This window comes from Nilaparvata lugens, chromosome 4 (assembly GCF_014356525.2).
Source record: "Nilaparvata lugens isolate BPH chromosome 4, ASM1435652v1, whole genome shotgun sequence".
NCBI lineage: Eukaryota > Metazoa > Arthropoda > Insecta > Hemiptera > Delphacidae > Nilaparvata > Nilaparvata lugens.
In genome coordinates this window covers 50,604,384-50,622,978 of record NC_052507.1, presented here as the reverse complement: position 1 = coordinate 50,622,978, position 18,595 = coordinate 50,604,384, and the positions used below count along the sequence as shown (strand labels likewise).

At 32.7% G+C, this 18,595-nt stretch overlaps 1 protein-coding gene across 6 annotated transcripts in view; it reads left to right on the top strand.

Moving 5' to 3' along the window:
- The first annotated feature begins 2,333 nt into the window (after positions 1 to 2,333).
- LOC111045754 (protein krasavietz) overlaps positions 2,334 to 18,595 on the top strand; it is a 30,837-nt gene continuing 14,575 nt past the window's right edge. Inside the window, exons 1-9 of one of the 6 annotated variants that reach the window (XM_039425746.1) lie at positions 2,334 to 2,557; positions 3,325 to 3,492; positions 5,337 to 5,408; positions 5,764 to 5,940; positions 6,998 to 7,101; positions 9,241 to 9,423; positions 10,729 to 10,850; positions 12,954 to 13,056; positions 15,772 to 15,900. In XM_039425746.1, the coding sequence (XP_039281680.1) occupies positions 5,348 to 5,408; positions 5,764 to 5,940; positions 6,998 to 7,101; positions 9,241 to 9,423; positions 10,729 to 10,850; positions 12,954 to 13,056; positions 15,772 to 15,900 (879 nt within the window). In that variant the 5' untranslated portion in view covers positions 2,334 to 2,557; positions 3,325 to 3,492; positions 5,337 to 5,347. The remainder of the gene's footprint in view (positions 2,558 to 3,324; positions 3,493 to 5,336; positions 5,409 to 5,763; positions 5,941 to 6,997; positions 7,102 to 9,240; positions 9,424 to 10,728; positions 10,851 to 12,953; positions 13,057 to 15,771; positions 15,901 to 18,595) is intronic. The other 5 variants (XM_039425743.1, XM_039425744.1, XM_039425747.1 and 2 more) reach the window with 5 other exon arrangements.

Sequence of the window (18,595 nt, the reverse complement as noted above, 5' to 3'; positions counted from 1 at the left end):
GCGTCAGTTGATCAATTTTCATAGCGGCAAGGAAAGTTGTGTGAGTGCGCCATACCAGATTTTTTGTTTTTCTAACAAATGATTTGTTATTATATCCATAAATAAAAAATGATGATGGCATTTGAGGTAAGATAGATTTTTTTGCTCCAGATAGAACTACGTAGTGTTTGTTCATAGGCCTATACAAATTTGATGATTTTGAAAACTTTTTTATTTTGACAAAATAAATTGACACTATGCAATCCTTATCTACCAATTAAATACTGGAAATGAAGAAAGCTTATTCTTGTATTTAAATTATTATCCACAGAATAACATTAAACTTATCTGCAAAAATCTTCTCTACGGTATGTTACCGTACCTCAGGGCCGCCCAAAGGGCGGGGTGACCGGGGCAGTCGCCCCGGGCGCCACGGCTAGGGGGCGCCGCGGTCGTATAATGATTACCGCCCCCATTATTACCCCAACATTATCGGTTCAAGTACCTTTATTTCACCTTCACCTTAAAAGTCTTGAAATATTTTCTAATCAATCTATTTCTATGTATAACTCATTCTATATATGTGTAGTGTAAATTGTGGCATAAACAATTATAGAAACTTGACGTTCACTGACTGAACTTTGGTAAATACAGTCACTCTACGCATAGCATAGGCGTATATTTTTCCAGTCATTGAGTGAGCTTGTGCGCGCCTACTGCCCCTGAAACCTGCAAGTCTTCATTGTTCGCTGGTTACAAAATTTTTCCATTTAGGAACATCAACAGAAATTTAAAACTAAATAGGTTTTAGCCTGCAGAATACAAGGTTAGAAAAGACTATGAGATAAGACAAGCTGGTTTGAATATGGAGCTGTTCAAGCAGGGGGACTCTTCTTCAAACTTTGCTTCCTTCATTTGATGAATATGTTCTGGAGACAATTGAGCATCCCAGAAGTTTGCAAAGTTGCTACAGTCAAATCTCTTCTCAAGAAGAGAGATAATAATAGTCGCTATATACATTGGTGCTTGCAATTTATATTGTAGTTCTAATTTTTTAATATATTATTCGGACACATGAGAAAAGTCCAGAACCAATTTCTTTATGCAAAATTTCCTTGTGCTAGATACAGAGTTCCCAAAAACCTCGTATTTCCAGTTCATTTTCCAGCTATTACTGCCAAAACCAGTAATCGGGCGGAAAAATTTGCTCTAACCTTTGATTCAGATTATAAAATTCTGAATAAAATGAGATCATTCAGAACTCTCTATCTTTAATAAGTAGTGAGTTATGATTTTTCAAAAATGAGTGAAATTTAAGGAAAAAATCAATTTTGATAAATTTTAGTTTTTGATCAACAATATCTTCAGATTGTTATCATTTAGTTAGATGTATAATTCAAAGTCCCTCTGGGCGTATTTTTGTGCCTACAATCTAAGATCAGGTAGAGCGCTCTATCTCATATCGATTTTCAGCTACAACTGACAACAATGCTACTTGTATTATGAAAAATACCACATTTTCGGCTTCAACCATCCGTCCGATTACTGGATTTGGCAGTAATAGCTAAAAACTGGAATTAAACTGAAAATACGAGGTTTTTGGGCAACTCTGTATCTAGCACAAGTAGTAAATTTTGCATGAAGAAATTTGTTCTGTTCTCTCATGTATCCAAATAATATATTAAAAAATCAGAATTACAATATAAATTGCAAGCACACCTTCTTCTTTATGTCTATATTGACTGAACTAAGAAGTTCCTGTGAAAACTATAGAGGAATCAGCTTGCTAAACACTGCTTACAAAATCTATAGCATGATTATCAAGGAGAGGATGCAGCCCTTAATGGAACTCCTCCTCTTGGAAGAGCAATGTGGCTTTACTTTTAAATACTAACTTACCGCCCTATACTTGGAATGGGGGCGCATATCGAAATCTCGCCCCGAGCGCCTATTAACCTCGGGGCGGCCCTGCCGTACCTTAGTTTATATCAATAACAATATAGTTTTTTGTTTCAGGATTACTTCAACAAAATTAGGCTATTGTTTATTTTTAAACATTTTACAGAACACTTCCTTAAGAAATAGATTCATGGTTTTGAAAATGTTCAATACTATATTGTTGTTCTAATAGTCTACCTTAATATTAATTTAAAACCTAGAAATTATTTTTTTAAAGATTTTTTCTAATAGGTTCTGGCCAAACCTAGATATAAATAGTTAATTTAAGAAAAAATGTGAAAAATTATTTTATTGTAAAACTTTTGTAAGACTTATTAGAATTACTAGAATTATTTATTTGTCTAAAACTATTATTACAGTATAGAATAATAGTCCCCCAAAAATATTGACTATTCAAAGGACTGTATCAAAATCCATAGTATGGTTGTTAAACTATAAATCGTGTTGTTTAGGACACATCTTATCATGTGTTTGTAGATTTTTTATATACGTTACATAACATCAACTTCCTCTAATAATAATAGCTAAGAAATCTAGTACGGTATATTTTACAAAATTGCTAGTGTGCAGACTCTGCAAAGAAAAAATTCTTGGGTTTTTTCAATAAGATTAACAAATTGTAAGTAGTGTATGGTAATTAAGTAGGTTATTATATAATTATCTATTATTCATAAACATTGCAAACGTAAATGAAATTATTTTGAAGCTCATGAGTAGATGAATTTTTGCTCTTAACTTGGTTATATGCTTTTTATAGCATTTAATGTTTGATCACTAATCTCTCAGGCCTATCTATATACCAGCAAAAACAATATTCCACGTAGTAGAATTATTCATGTTTAATTATTTTTTATTAATTATAGCAATAACACATTACAATATTGTAGGAGTCGGGATAACATAGCATGATATTCAAAATGCATAATTATATTATAATTTTGTATATGTATTATTTCTAATGTAAATAAACAATATCGTACAGTAGACCTACCGGTACATTATTTTTTCAAACCTCTATAGCTTGCTACCGGTTATTAGGTAGATACTGACTCATGTTATTCAAATCCTGATTTCTGCAATTTAAACTTCCCGCTCGATGCTATCTGAATCTACAGCTTCGTGTATGATAAAAAGTGGATACCTCAATTTGTAAAATTAATGTGAAAATGTGTTAAAAAAATCAAATATTGATTAAAGTTGAAGGAATAAATAATGTTTTGAAGAAAGGTGTTGGAATTGTTGAATAAGTGACGATATTTTTAAAATATTCTCAACTAATGTGGCATTTATCTCTATCCAAAAGTCATCCCTCTTATCTTATGTATATTTTTTTATGGTAATTTGAAATTGTATTCAAAAAATCAACCTAAATTTGATTAATTTTAGCTAAATAACGGATTTATGTTCAATTTGATGGTCTATTGACCTTTAGACCGGATCTTCCGTAACACGTTGCCCAATCCAATCCTTCCTCAACCTCAACTCCTCAACAACCTAAATATCAATCAAGCGTTTTCTCTGGTATTTTCTTGGTGCAAGTTATCAGGTATTTATGTAAGTTAATTAAGTATATTTAAAGTTACGCATTTAATATGCGTAACGTTTCTAGTATTTTCGTTGGGTTGCTTCAAATCAGTTAAATTTGAGTTGTTTCATTAACCTTGGTTCGTAGAGAGAATAGGCTGTATTCCTAGGTGAAAGCATCATCTGTCTGTCAGACTAAATTTATCTCAAATTTTTGTTGACTTATGCTGAACAGATATCATTTTCAATCTTATTAAACCAATTATGTTTGTCTTTAGTCAATTAGCTGCTGATATGTCAAAGTTTTTGAGGCTTGGATTCACGTTGATAGTTCAACTTGAAAATGCCAAATCATGTTGATCAGGAAGTTATCCCCAACACAACATGACAAAAATAATTAATAATCACTTTATTATATCATTTAAACATTTTATTTTTAAGAACTTGATATTCATTCAACGCTTTGTTCAACTCAATGTAAATTGCTTATTCATTTTGGCTTTGAAATCAATTTTATGGGATTCAAAATTGTAAGCATACCTATCAAAAGTTAAGTTACTGGCAGCTCCAACTTTCACAATGCTAATTGACATTATTACCCATCCATAAGTTAGCCTAAGTACTTATTCTATTCTAAAATGTTGAGCAACTATGTATTATTTGTTTGAAATTGCTTGGTTGATTTATAGAAATTGGCATTTGTTGTTGATTTTCTGTTCCACTTGAGTTTTTTATTTCAAGATTTTCCCATTTCTGCTTTTATTTATTAGTAAGATTATGCCGATTACAGTTTACAAACATAATATTAGCTATCTTTTATTAGTAAATATTGATAATTTCTCTTGTTCTCATAATTACCGGTATTATTTGACAGCCTTAAAACTTCTTACAGTAAGTTGCTTAGCTGAAAGCTGAGGTTTACTACAAGTTGAATAAATTGATTTAACTTAGCTTATAGATTTGTTGACAATGTATATGTGTTGAAGTTGTAAAGGTCTCTCAGTAAACTCAAATATTCAGCGATGTCAACTTACTGGATTTTGTATGATTCACATCTTTTAGATATTATACTGCTTTGAATCTGTCTGTTTCATTTAATCATGTGTTACATTTTTATGCCACTTTTCCTCATTATTTTCTGTCAGTTCAATTGATTTTTTCTATTCAAGATTGATATCAAATTATACTAGTCGTTTCCAATTAGTTAGCAAAGTACTTCAAGGCCATAAAAGATCTTAATTCAGTAAATACTGTTTGTCGGAAGCTTTGTTTGTTTCATTAATTGAATTGAATGACATTGGTTCAATGCCAAGCCGAATCAAAAACTATCATTCTACTACTTTTCTCACAGTAATTTGAACAGTTGAAAATTTACTCTTTGTAAAAGTTGTGAAAGAGTCATTGATGTTTTGTGACTTGAAATTTTAAAATTGAATTGAACTAGTGGAAGTTGATTCCAAGAAAATTTCTAGAGTACTTACGGTACTGAAATAGATCTGGCAATTGATTCTTGTGCTTGATGTCAGGTATGCACTCTTATTAGCTAACAATCAATCTTTGAAGCATTCAAATTTTGTTTGAGCTAAATTTTTTTTATTAATAATTTTCTCCACTAAGTAGGCTTATATTGATACATAGCACTTACAAAAATGTTATAGACTTATGCTTCTTTACCCTAATATCTTTCATGTATTGAAATTTTGAAAATGACATCAATATACAACCTGTCTGTTACTTATCCTATAATGCTTATACAATTCCAATACTCGAGTCATTTATTGTTTTATTTTCTTTTCTGATAACATTAAAACAATTATTGTTGGTTAGATTAAGTTTAATTTATATAGGCTAACTTTTTTTGTATTTTATTACAGCCAGTCATTGTATGAGTCAGAAGACTGAAAAGCCGGTGTTATCAGGCCAACGTATTAAGACCAGAAAAAGAGGTTAGTAATTTATTTGTCTTGTTATTAGGCCTATATTCTTGCTATTACAATAGCCTGTCTATGCAATTTTTATTTTTGATAAAAAGTTAGATTACAGGTAGGCTTTATTAAAGATGGTTCTAGTATACAATGGAAACTTCTGCTTAGGGTATCGAGTGCAAAGTAAATTGTAATTTTGAGCTTGAGCCCGACATTGAATACTGTTGCATGGACTTCAGTTACATTGTCGAGGCCTGGGGTTTAGTTCTGACCCCTAGTCTCTTGAACGGTGAAAGTAGTAGGGATACATTTTTCACTTGAACACATAATTCTTTCTCTCTGTAATTTGTGATTTGAAATACTATTTGTTTTACAGATGAGAAAGAAAAGTACGACCCAGCAGGCTTTCGAGACTCTATTCTGCAGGGTCTGGATAAGGCGGGAACTGACCTAGAGGCTGTTTACAAGTTCCTTGATGCAGCTGGTTCCAAGCTAGACTATCGGCGGTATGGTGAAACTCTCTTTGATATTCTCATAGCCGGTGGGCTTCTAGGTAAGTGCATAAAACAAAAAACTTTTCAATTCAAGTAGTTCTTCTAAGAATTATGAGGAAAGATCACTCTTGAAACAAACTGATGTCACAGACTTCTTATAGACGTCAGAAAAGCTGAAATAATAATATCGAGTGACCTGGCAGGCTCAAGTGTGGGTTTTCAGGTCGCAACTGATCAATTTCAGGGCCTCTGACATGACCTAACGATTGCTTTTAAGGCAGCCGGGACCGACGGTTTAACGTAATCCGAAACACTGGATTGGTTGGTTAATAATAATAATAGCTAGGGTATTCATGTTTAAAAAGCGTAAAGCATCACTTTTTGGCTCAAGCAAAATCGAGCTGTCTGTGCTGCGAGCGTAAAGTAGATTATCGGTTCCGTACCCTAAAAAACATAATATATTTAACGATGACTTCTCAGTAGTATAGTCAAATAATAGTTATGTGCAGTTTTAGTAATTATGAATGTTTGATAAATTGTGATTTTTCTTAGATTGTAACCAGTTTCATTTTCTATAAAGTTTACCATCAAGATTGTAATTATAACATTAATGTAATTATGTAATATTGTTATAAATTATACAATTACTAGTTTGTAAGAGTAGGTATATATTTCCCCATTGTTTACAGAATTTACGTGATTAATGTATTGGACTTACATGGATAATCATAATAATAATCACCTAGTAATAATCTATTTTTCCGATTCAAGTTTTATCTGGCACTACTTTAGCCAATTATTCCAACCGTTGTGATTGTTGTCCATAGTGAATTATGAGACTTATATGTCAGTGGCAGCACATCCACTAGCACACATTAATTAGAACATTGAGAGACTTATTCTAATTATTTTGCCATATATAATTCACAGCTTTCATATTGTTTTATTTATTCAATTGATTTTCCACTTATTAGTTCTCACTTCTACACTACATGATTCCACATCTGTATTCTTTGGATTTATTCTTTAACTTGATATTTATTCTTGAATGATAAAAATTATAACATGATATAAGAGATTTATAAGGTGACTCATGTCAGTGTTGTTTCTGTCCAGTTCCAGGTGGATCAATCGCCCAAGATGGCGACAAGATTTGTAAAACAAATGCTTGTGTCTTCGAAACTCCAGAGGATATTGCTTCTTTACGAAACTTCGAACAGGTTACTATTATCATTACTAGTTGTAAACACTTATGTCATATCTCAGCTTCTTGTATTTATTATTTTCTCAAAGCCTTATTGACAGATTTATTATTGATTCTTCATCATGCTCCACAGTAAAAGTTCTAATGCAAAATATTTTGTAAGAGTTAGGAACCCCATTTTAGTTTTAGTTCTTCCTACCTTATGAACTCTATTTTTAATGAATAATTGATATTAGTTATAGTATTTTAAAAATTGGCTGTTTCTTGCCCATTCCCTGAAGTAGCTAAACATATCAACATAATATGATAACAGCTCACCTCACCTAAGTTTTGCTTTCAGTAAAATAATTGCAATATATTTCCTCATTGAATACGCTCATCATTCACAATAATGGCTTAAAATACGATTTTATCATTTTAACTCAAAGCCAATTGGCATGATCTATCGCAGTTTATTGTTACATTCTAATGCTGTTTTCAGGCCATATTCTATATAATTAGAGAGAGTAGGGTTGTATTTGTTCGCATCAAAACATGTCAACTTGTGGATTGCATACCGGAAAACTGGAATAATTCAGATCTCGAAGCCCAAATTTCAATTCTCTTTCTAGATTTTTCAGAATTAATGTTCAAATTCCATTCATGGGACATGAATATAATATTAAATCTGGTGTAGCGCACTCACACAACTTTCCTTGCTATTATGAAAATTGATCACCTGACGATAGTGTTCACGTGCATCTCAAGTCTACTTATAAACAAAGATCTGAGCCAGTTGGTGACAGGACAATAACGCTGGAGACATACGAGGTCTGCTATCTCTTCATAGTGAATGATTTAATAGAATCAACAGTTTGTAATTGGATAATCACATTTTCTCGAATTTCGAGCTTATTTTCAATTTTAGGTGAAAATGTTATTGTACATTAATTGTAGAGATTCTCATGCTCAATCTTTTCCACTCGAAATTTTTTGTTAAATTGTATCTGAAGCTTGATAATTGGGAATCTAAAATCAAACTTTGCATAGATGGGGCGGAGCTCATGAAATTTTTACAGATATGAGACTTGTGGCAGTTGATAGAGCTTATCAATGACTATTCTAGGTATAAATTTAATCAAAATCGTTGGAGCCGTTTTCGAGAAAACCGCGAAAACCCTGTTTTTGACAACATTTTCTCCATTTTAGCCGCCATCTTGAATTGCATTTGATCGAAATTGTTCGTGTCGGATCCTTATATTGTGAGGACATTAAGCTCCGAATTTCAAGTCATTCCGTTAATTGGGAGATGAGATATCATGTACACAGACGGACATACACTCATACATACACACACACACACACACACATACATACATACAGACCAATACCCAAAAACCACTTGGACTCAGGGGACCTTGAAACGTATAGAAATTTAGAAATTGGGGTACCTTAATTTTTTTGGAAAGCAATACTTTCCTTGCTCTATTACCATAGGAAAGGTAAATTAATGTAAAAATACATACCATATGTTGATATAGAACTATAATCTGGAGAGTCTACCTCTTCGAAACAGATGTTTAAAATTGGTAGCTAAATAATTAACCAGTCCAATTCTGTCAGGTTTTTGTAAACAAGATTTTAGTTTTGTCACTTTATTATGTTAGTACCAAGTTGAAGAACTCAACTATACTAAAATAATGGGAAGAACTGGCTTATACACGTACGGGATAGGAAAATTATGTTTGACGCTAATGACGCATCATCACGTCTAAAATACTGGACTAAAATTAACTTGAAATTTTGTATAGATTCTTAAACGAGAATTAAAACCGAGGATGGTTCTAGGCCAACTTCAAACTCTTCAAGATACCACTCGGTCAAGTTTTAAAATAGACCCTTGCGGAGCACGGGTTACCTGCTAGTGTAACATGTAAATAAAAAACAATTAGCAACCAATGTGTTTCGTGAGATAGGAGGCTCTTCACCGACCAATAAATATGAAGTTTCTAACTATCTCACTACCTTATGTTCAATTGAAGATACAAATATACATTTATAAATTGAATTGAAAACATCAATTTTCCATAAAAAATAGAAGTAATGGTTCTTCCTTTGTATTAGGTCTGGGATATTATCTAATTCATGAAAAAATAATATTGTTTCTTTGTTGAAGGTTTTTGTTAAGTTGATGAGGAGATACAAATACTTGGAGAAAATGTTTGAAGAAGAAATGAAAAAGGTACTGGTTTTCATCAAGGGGTTCAACGAAATGGAACGAATAAAGCTGGCCAGAATAACAGCACTCTGGATTTGTAACGGGACAGTTCCTCCGCAAGTTCTTCATGTACTCATCAATGTAAGCCCATTACGAAAACTTTACTATCGAGCTATATATTTTTTTATAAAACTTCCTGAAAATTTGTAGAAAAGACATTGATGTTCTAGAGCCTCTCCATAAATGAGAAGATAGGATAAAGCTGCGTTCGCACACATGATATTTATTCATACTCATTAGGCCGGGCTGAATGGGAACAATCCAATTATTAGGACTCGTGGGAATTATATTTCACTGTCACCGTTGTGTGCGAATCCAGCATGAGTTATTAGCCTGTTTCATTGAGAACTGAATTCTTGAAGAAAATTCATTAAAATGGAATAGACTAGTAAATTTTCTCAATTCCAAAATAATTGGAAAGATTTAATTCTCTTGGAAAATGACAAAATGCTCATCGTAGTCTACTGATTCGTTGTGAAGTTGAGCAAAACCTTTTTTTGGTTTCAAATGAAAACTAACAAGGGGAATCGTTTCTCACAGTTTGAAACCTTTCTGCTTCTTTTTCTTATATTAAATGTCGATGAAAATGAGAAAATATTTCAGTTGTTGAAAAGATGATTGAAAATTTTGAAAAATCAAAAATTTAGAAAATAGATCTATAGTCCCTGAAATATTACTTTTTACGCGACTTTCTCTCGAAGACAGAGAGGCCCGATGCTACTTTCCTAATCCCTCCCACTACCTAACTACATTCTCACTACTTTTGTGTCAGCATCCAATTGTGCGCAGCATGCTTACTCCTCTCCACTACTCTGTCCATGCTACAAAGTATGGAAGGAGAACTGGTTTCCCCACTTCATGTTAAAGATAATATATCTCGGACTAAATTCATCAAATCGTTACGATCCATTTTCAGTTTTTCTCTTGAACTTCCAATTTGAGAGATTTTTCGTTCCTATTGGTTCTTTTCTTTCATAAATTTTGACCTTCATTTATTGATTATTGATGAATATTGTTCTTCAATGCTCCTATCAGATGGCTCGATTTGTTTTTGTCTCCACTTGATTATTATTTTGTGGATTAATTATAATTTGTACCTTTCTAAGTTTTTTCTTACATTTCCAAATTCTTTTAACAAAATAATGCAATGCTGAATTGGAGTCTGAACTAATGACCATACGAACGCTCTACAGATCAAGAAACTTCTGCTTTCATATTTTTCTTATGTTTTTGCCGGTGATGCCCACATGAGCTCTCCAGGCTTGTGCGTGGTTGATGTGATTTATGATCAGCGTTAGGTGGGTTCCGAACCACAGGGATTTGATTTTACTGTCATTTTCTTCAATTTTATTCTTAGAAAGTTCACAAGATTTTATTTTTTTGCAGGAACATTTGGTAAAAGACAATTTGGCGCTTGACTTTCTCATGGAAGTATTTGTCACATGGAAAAACGAAAAAGGCTTGCCAACCCTGATGACCGCTTTGAAAAGAGGAGGTCTAGAAGGAAGGTAACTATCTAGATCTAGTCGAGCCTTGGGCCTTGAGCCTTGCTCACTAAATAATGTGACTTGTAATTCAGATTCATCATTTTGGATCCCATCATACATGTTACTACTGTAAATAATCCAACCGGTAGACAATTTCAATATTATTTATTCTGGCTTCTTGAACAGTTGAACCCCTTATAAGAACTCAATGATAATTGATTAGGCTTTTAATACCTTAATAGTTAGTTCAAAGTTTAAATTATTGCAGATTCAAGTTCCCCTGCCAGCTTTCATTCTCGACAGTTGAAGTTTGAATTGGCAGTGGTTTTTAATTTAATGCTTTCTTGTTTATTTAGATTTGTCAATGTTCTACTCGAAGCTACTTGCATGTTTTAATTCTACTGTTTCAAATCATGTATTCTTTCCGCAAGATTAATGATTTCTTCCCAGATAAAATAGAATCAAATATAATGTCATTTTGGGTTCTGTTAATCCGAAACGTTTAAAATTTTTCATATTGTTTAAACGAATCAATGGAAATACATCAAATCAAATATGAATATCAATAAAAAATTCAGAAGAACGGGTTAATCATTCCAGGTCAGCCTAACTTGAGTGTCGCTGGGCAAGTATAATATTTGAATGTCTTTAATATAATACAATTTGAAATAAATTATAAGCTTAAAGTTCAAAAATCATCACAGTATTTTTATATCATTTTGGAGGTTTACATTAAATTTCAGAAACTTCAACTACTTGATAAATTGAAAAAATAGGCTACATCAACCACAGTTTTGTAAAAATCAATTAATGTGCTCACAAAGTTGTTTTAAATATTGAAATTAATAATTCAAAGTTATTTTATAAAGTGGATATTGAAAGAATAAATTAATGTATGTATTCCCTAATAATCCAGTTGAAACCTTGTTTTGATATGTTGATTTCAATGGACAGCGGAGTGATTCGATTCACTGTTTGCAGGAAATAGTTTTTGCTTCCTGTATATGTGTTGAATTTCCAACTTCCTAGGCCAAGCTTACTGTTATCCAGACATTCATACAGTGCTGACCCATTTTATGTGATTACCGTTACGTAACCTTGCTACATTTCTATTGCGTGAGCTACAGTAGAAACTTGTTCAATTTCATATCCGTTATTTTTAAACTCCCGATCAGTATTGTAATATGACTATAGAAATGAATGGGACTGGATCTATACTAACTCTTGACTATTAATCGATTTGAACCTATTGAATGAATGAATGAATTTATTTTGCCAAGAACAAAATACAAAAAAGCTTTACAAAAAATAAATATAAGTATATGCTACTGCACTTGAACCAAGATACATACATTTATTTAATTAGATATAATAACGAAATGATATCCTTTATATTATAAATAATTGTTGTAAAATGAAGATTTAATTTATGTTCACATGCATAAGTACAGTAGGTGAGGCAAAAACACCGGCAAAAGGAAGATTCCTTGTGTGCCAGTGTGAGTCGTAAATCAGCTTAATCAGGGATGTAATATATACACTTGAATTTAGCGTATGAAGTGTTCGAAAATGTAATCTATAATATGAAATTGATTATTGTATAAAAGTCAACGATTGGAAATAATTCAAGTTCATGCCTCTATGGTTATTTTTCTGTGTTTATTATTTCGGAAATTATTAAGTGGAAATTGACTTTCTAGTATATCTATGAATTTACTGCTAATGTAGTAAAGTTGCCTTCTAAGAAGAGCTGAGTTGGTGTTATATATTTCATATTTTCTTATTGTATTAGGTCTAAGATTATAATTTATGTCATCGGATAGAGGGAGATTATGCTCGTATTTAAAACTGTAATTTGTTATGCAACTAAGATATAACTGTCGTATAGTTTTAACATCAAATTCACTGAACAAAATCTTACTATCATAACTTCTAGGTTTCTTTAAAATTGTCTTTATGATGAATTTTTGTATTAGAAAAGTTTTTCATAATTATGGGTATCGAAAGTCCCAGTAATTATTTTTAATTTTAAATTATTCAGATAACAGATCAACTTAGTTGAAGCCAAGGCTAAAAATTGTTTTATGGGATTCCCTATTGATGATCTGCCATTTTGTTTTTCAGGCTTTTGGAATTCGTACCTCCGAATAAAAGGACTGAAGAATATTTCCGAAATGCATTTGAAGAAAAAGGCTTATCTGAAGTAGTTAAACTACATAAAGCACAGGTTCGTTGAGTTGAATATTATTTCACCGTAGATTGATTTTATGTCTGTAAGAATTGCCGAAAACCTCTGTTAAATCAAGTTTTATAAACCAAACTTGATTAGAAAATGTCGAATTGAATCAGATTCCACAATATTCGTTATGAAAATCGTATCTTTCAAAACTGCATTTTTATGGAGTGATCCGTGGTCTAGTGGATATAGTGCTTGCGTATATAGCAGCCTGGAGATCCTGGGTTCAAACCTGGATATGAACAAAATATTCAACCAGGTCACTTCGTGTTATAGGGTGAGAACGTTAAATTTTCGGTCCCGGCTGAAGTATGACTGTCGTAAGGCCCATTGACTGCGTAAATTATAATAAAGGCGAGGGGAGACCTTCCCGCAGGTGACTCCCCACCGACAGCACATCATACGAATTTACTTTAACTGTATTTTGTAATTTATTATTGCTGCAGTTATAGTTATCATTGGAAGATGGGGCTTTTATAGTAAAGATTAGATTGGTGGTATACAAATATTCATCAATTGGACATAATTTTTCTGAAAGCTGATCTTTTCAATCTAATTATGCAATCTAAGGTTTGCACATAGATGTATTAATATTTATGATAGTTGTATAATTTATTACTATAGATTTATTACATTATTCAAACTATTTTTGTCACGCAATAATTATCAATATTAGTAATGGTGAGTTTTCCATAAAACTATTCATTCATCCTGCTATAGTGAGATTCATTTCAAACTTTTTAAATTTCTTATAAATAGTTGAATAATAGGTCAAAATAAAGGCAGTCATTCAATTCAAAATTATAACATCAATGATGACAGTTTTAAGTGAATCACAATACACTAAACTTCGAAATCAATTCAGTATAACTTTTGCAATTATGCTATTTTCAAGTAATTGACGATTTTACATGAAATGCACTGAAAATATTGTCAAATTGTTGACTCACCGTGATATATTTTTCAAATGGATTATGTTTCAGTCAAAAGTCTTAGATAAAGTTACCAAGGTGTACAGAATCCTCAGTTACCTCTGATTTAAATTTTATTGTTTTATCCTTAATACATGTATTATAATCTGTGCAAACCTTAGTTTGCAGCATGGGACATTAAGGCCAATCTGATTTCAATATAACTATAGGAGCACACTATAATAGGCACACTGTTGTCTTTCTTATGCTTATTCTATTAAAAAGCCTATGCTCTCTTTTTCGCTCTTTCTGTCACACAATTAGTTAGTTCATAGGCTCTCTGGATTCTGTGAAATGTGACAGCACTGTACTCCATAAGAGCAGTTCTGCAATCTAAGGTTTGCACATAGATGTATTTAATTTATGATAGTTGTATAATTTATTACTATAGATTTATCACAACTATCGCTGTTAATCAAGACGATAAGCCATGATATTGGAATAAATTCTCCTATTTTACAAATAATTTATATTTTTTATAATCTATTTATAAAATGAAATAACAATAAATTAATTAAATAAAACTAAGTTGAAATAAAACTCATTTTTATCAGACAGAGTAAGTCTTCTCTACCACTCAACCTTCAATTTACATTGTTGATTTGTTTACATAGTTCGTACGAACAAACCTGACAATTTTTATGCACACTCACAGATACTTTCTTCATTAAGAGGGCAAGCTCTCCTTGCTCACAAGATTTGGAAGATTATTTTTATTTAACACAGCTGGATGTGGGAAATATGACTACTATACCATACCACCGTTCTCTCATTTTGCCCTGCTTGTAATAATATAAGATTAATATTTATGAAACTGCTATTAATTTCAACTAGTCAGAACGCATCTCCCTCAATCAGTAGCCTATTACCTGTGATCAGCCAAACTGTATTGGTGACTTAGACTAGTGCTTGTATGTTTTTGATTTATCGCACGAACGACACAGTGTAAATGGATGTGTAGGGTGTAATACATCTATACATCTATATATATAAAAGCGAAATGGCACTCACTCACTGACTGACTGACTCACTCACTCACTCGCATAACTAAAAATCTACCGGACCAAAAACGTTCAAATTTGTTAGGTGTGTTCAGTTGGCCCTTTAGAGGCGCACTAAGAAATCTTTTGGCAATATTTTAACTCTAAGGGTTGTTTTTAAGGGTTTAAAGTTCGTCTTTTAGCATGTATATTCTTCTTCTCCCAATCTCTTAATTATAATTGAAATTTCCATATCATATGTTACTATAGAACTATAATCTAGATAGAGTACCTCTTCGAAACAGTTGTTAACTGGCAACTAAATTAATAATTTTGTCAGGTTGGCATTAAGTTGAGTTGACTTTGTTAGGTTGGTACCAAGTTGAATATTTAAATGCATTTATCGCGGAAAAATTGATTGGGCACTGCTACTTCAATCCTGGGAATATTACATTACTAGCCGTCAGGCTCGCTTCGCTCGCCATATCCGTTTAGCCAGACGTTTAGTCTGGACCCCCGACTGGATCGTCCTAACATATGATAAAAATCCTCAAATGAAAAATGCAGGCGAGCGAAGCGAGCCTGCTGATCCCATTCTTGGACAATCCAGTTGGGGTTCCAGGGAGCGGAGCCCCCTGGCTAGATGGATATGGCGAGCGAAGCGAGCCTGACGGCTAGTAGTATTATACGTAGATGTGTAGGATGTGTATACATAAATTGTATGTGTGTAACAACAATCAAATTTGTTGTTTCAGGCTTCACAAGAAGCGAAACGCGACCTGCAGAGTCAGCTGGAGGAGGAGCTGCAGGACGGCAAGGCCATGAAGGACATTGTGTCGGATCTGCGCGACTTTGCCGGCAAGAACGCCATCGGCGACCAGGAGGTAACCTCACGCATATTATCATTTTGTAATCAGGCTGTGCCTGTTGATCCCTCCTCTATTATTTCTATACAGGGTCTGCACAAGACAAACAAGATCATCTGAAAAACATTGTAAAATCAGCTGTATGGCCATATGGATTCATACCGATTCATATCTTAAATACAATTGGAATAAAAAAAAAATTAATTGACCGAACGAAGTGAGGTCTAAGATTCAAGTCGACGGTTTGGCATTTCTCTTAATGTTTATATATTTATATGTTGCGCATTTACGGCGAAACGCGGTAATAGATTTTCATGAAATTTGACATGTATGTTCCTTTTTAAATTGCGCGTCGACGCATATACAAGGTTTTTGGAAATTTTGCATTTCAAGGATAATAAAAAAGGAAAAAGGAGCCTCCTTCATACGCCAATATTAGAATAAAAATCAGACTATAGAATTATTCATCATAAATCAGCTGACAAGTGATTACACAGATGTGTGGAGAAGCCAGTCTATTACTGTATTTGCATAAGGTCTATAGTTTCAATCTTCAATCAAAGACATTAAAGAGGTATGCATCTTTAAGCTGGGTTTACACCAAAGTTATTAACAAAATGGTTATAACTTAATCCTTATAGATTCTATTAGATTGAACGGAAGTTGACAAACACACATCTTCATCATGTGTATGATAAGTTAGTTATGTTCAATCTCATTAACATTTTGTTAATAAATTTGGTCTAATCGCAGCTTTAAGGTCTTTGGTTTCAATATTTTGTTTTGTAGTCATGGTATTATTATGCGTGCCCATCAGTATCAATTATTCTCACATTCGAAAAAACTAATTTAATAGCCTAGGTGAATAAAAATAAACAAATGAACTAAATAATGCTGGAGAAATTATAATATTTTTGATTCTAAAAAAATTATTTTCATCAGATAGAAAAATCATCACGGAACTGGATGAATTATATCATAAGGAATACAAATTCAGACGTGAACCGAGTTTGTTAACATTTAAAACAGTTGACATCTGTTACTTGTGGATGAGAATACTGCGTGAGGTCTACTGTTCACAGAACTACTAGTATTGTTGTAAATGTGCTTTTGTAATTAACACTTTATTCATTAAAAGTTTACAATATTGAACAAGATGAAAATAAAATAAAACATCATCTTTGAACGTGTCTCATAAAACTCTATCTTGTTATCTTTTCAAAAACAGTTTGTTTCCAGAACAATCACCTTGGCAACTGTGTTCACATCATAAGTATCCATGTAGGGCTAGCCTACATCACTTGATGTTTTAAATGGTGAAAAGTGGTCATGCATGCAGTACGAATTTTTTTTTCGTAATTTCTCTGTTATTCTTCTACCAATCTTAATAAATAAGGTATCCTTGAAATTGTGATATAATTTGCAAACTTTTTGGCTCTTGTAAATGCTCTGTAAAGTGAACGGTTTTTGTTAAATTTGCCATCAAAAAGTTGAAATGGCCGCCATTTTGAATATGTACATCGAACATTTTTTATTTTAATTTTTAAAGTTGAATCTTCTTAGCATAAATATTCATGCCAAATTTTAGATCAATACAACATTTCGTTCTTGAGATATAAAAATTCCTAAGTGAAAAAGAAAACAAATCTCAACTATAAGGATAACCGCTAAGTTTTGGACACTTCAAATACGACATTTGTAGTCTCCTATCATCCAGGAACAATACATTCTCCATCTCACTCCTTCTCATGTCGCTCGCTCATCTCGCAAGTGTTACCACTTTCTCTTTCCACTCTAGCCCTTTTACTTTCATTTTGTCCTTCTTGTGAGTCATTTGTTGTCCTTCTCCCATCATTGTTTATTGATTGTTCACAGGCAACTGTATATTTCCTAATTAGTCTATTATGATTTCTTCAATACTATCTATCCATACCAATGTACTTATTATATATTATTTACATTCTTTCTCAATTTGAAAATAGCTCAATGTAATTATTAGTTCTAGGGATTATCACGGCACATCGTTTCAAATTTTTCATCTCGTTGTTCATCTCTCCTCCAATTATTATCTGAAAACGATCTTCTTCCTCGGTAGTCATTCCGTTCTCCTCTATTCCAGTTTGCACTCCGTGAACAGGTGTTTGCTCCATTATCATTAGCATTACTTCTCTCCTATATTTCACTTCTCTCCTAACTATATATCTATATTGCTATACGCAATCTACATTTACCTGCCATCAACTTATCCTATAGCTATATACAAGGGTCAACACAAAACACAGTGGGCCATGTGGTTTCTATTGTAAGCGTGTCTGTGAATAACGTTTAGAATACTGTTAGCAAGTTTCTATGAAAGAATTGATTCTGTTTCAAACTATTTTGAAAAGAATACCACTGTCGTCTGGCTAGATAGGCTATTGAAATGTATTCTCAGTAGTTTCGAGAAACGGTTCTTTTTATTATTCTAGCTCTCGACTGTTCATATTCTCACAATACAATATGTTCAGAGCATGTGTTACAACAAATAACAGATATCTACAATTCTTCAATTTTAGGAGAGCACGTGGTCGCCATTTGTGGCTCAAAAACCTGTTCTCCCCACCTACAAATATTTTGTTTGGTGACGCGTCCACACTGGCTACGGTCAAACATTTTTCGTCAACATAATAAAATTTGCCCAAACTCTTTCAACAAACATGTTTGTCGAACATTT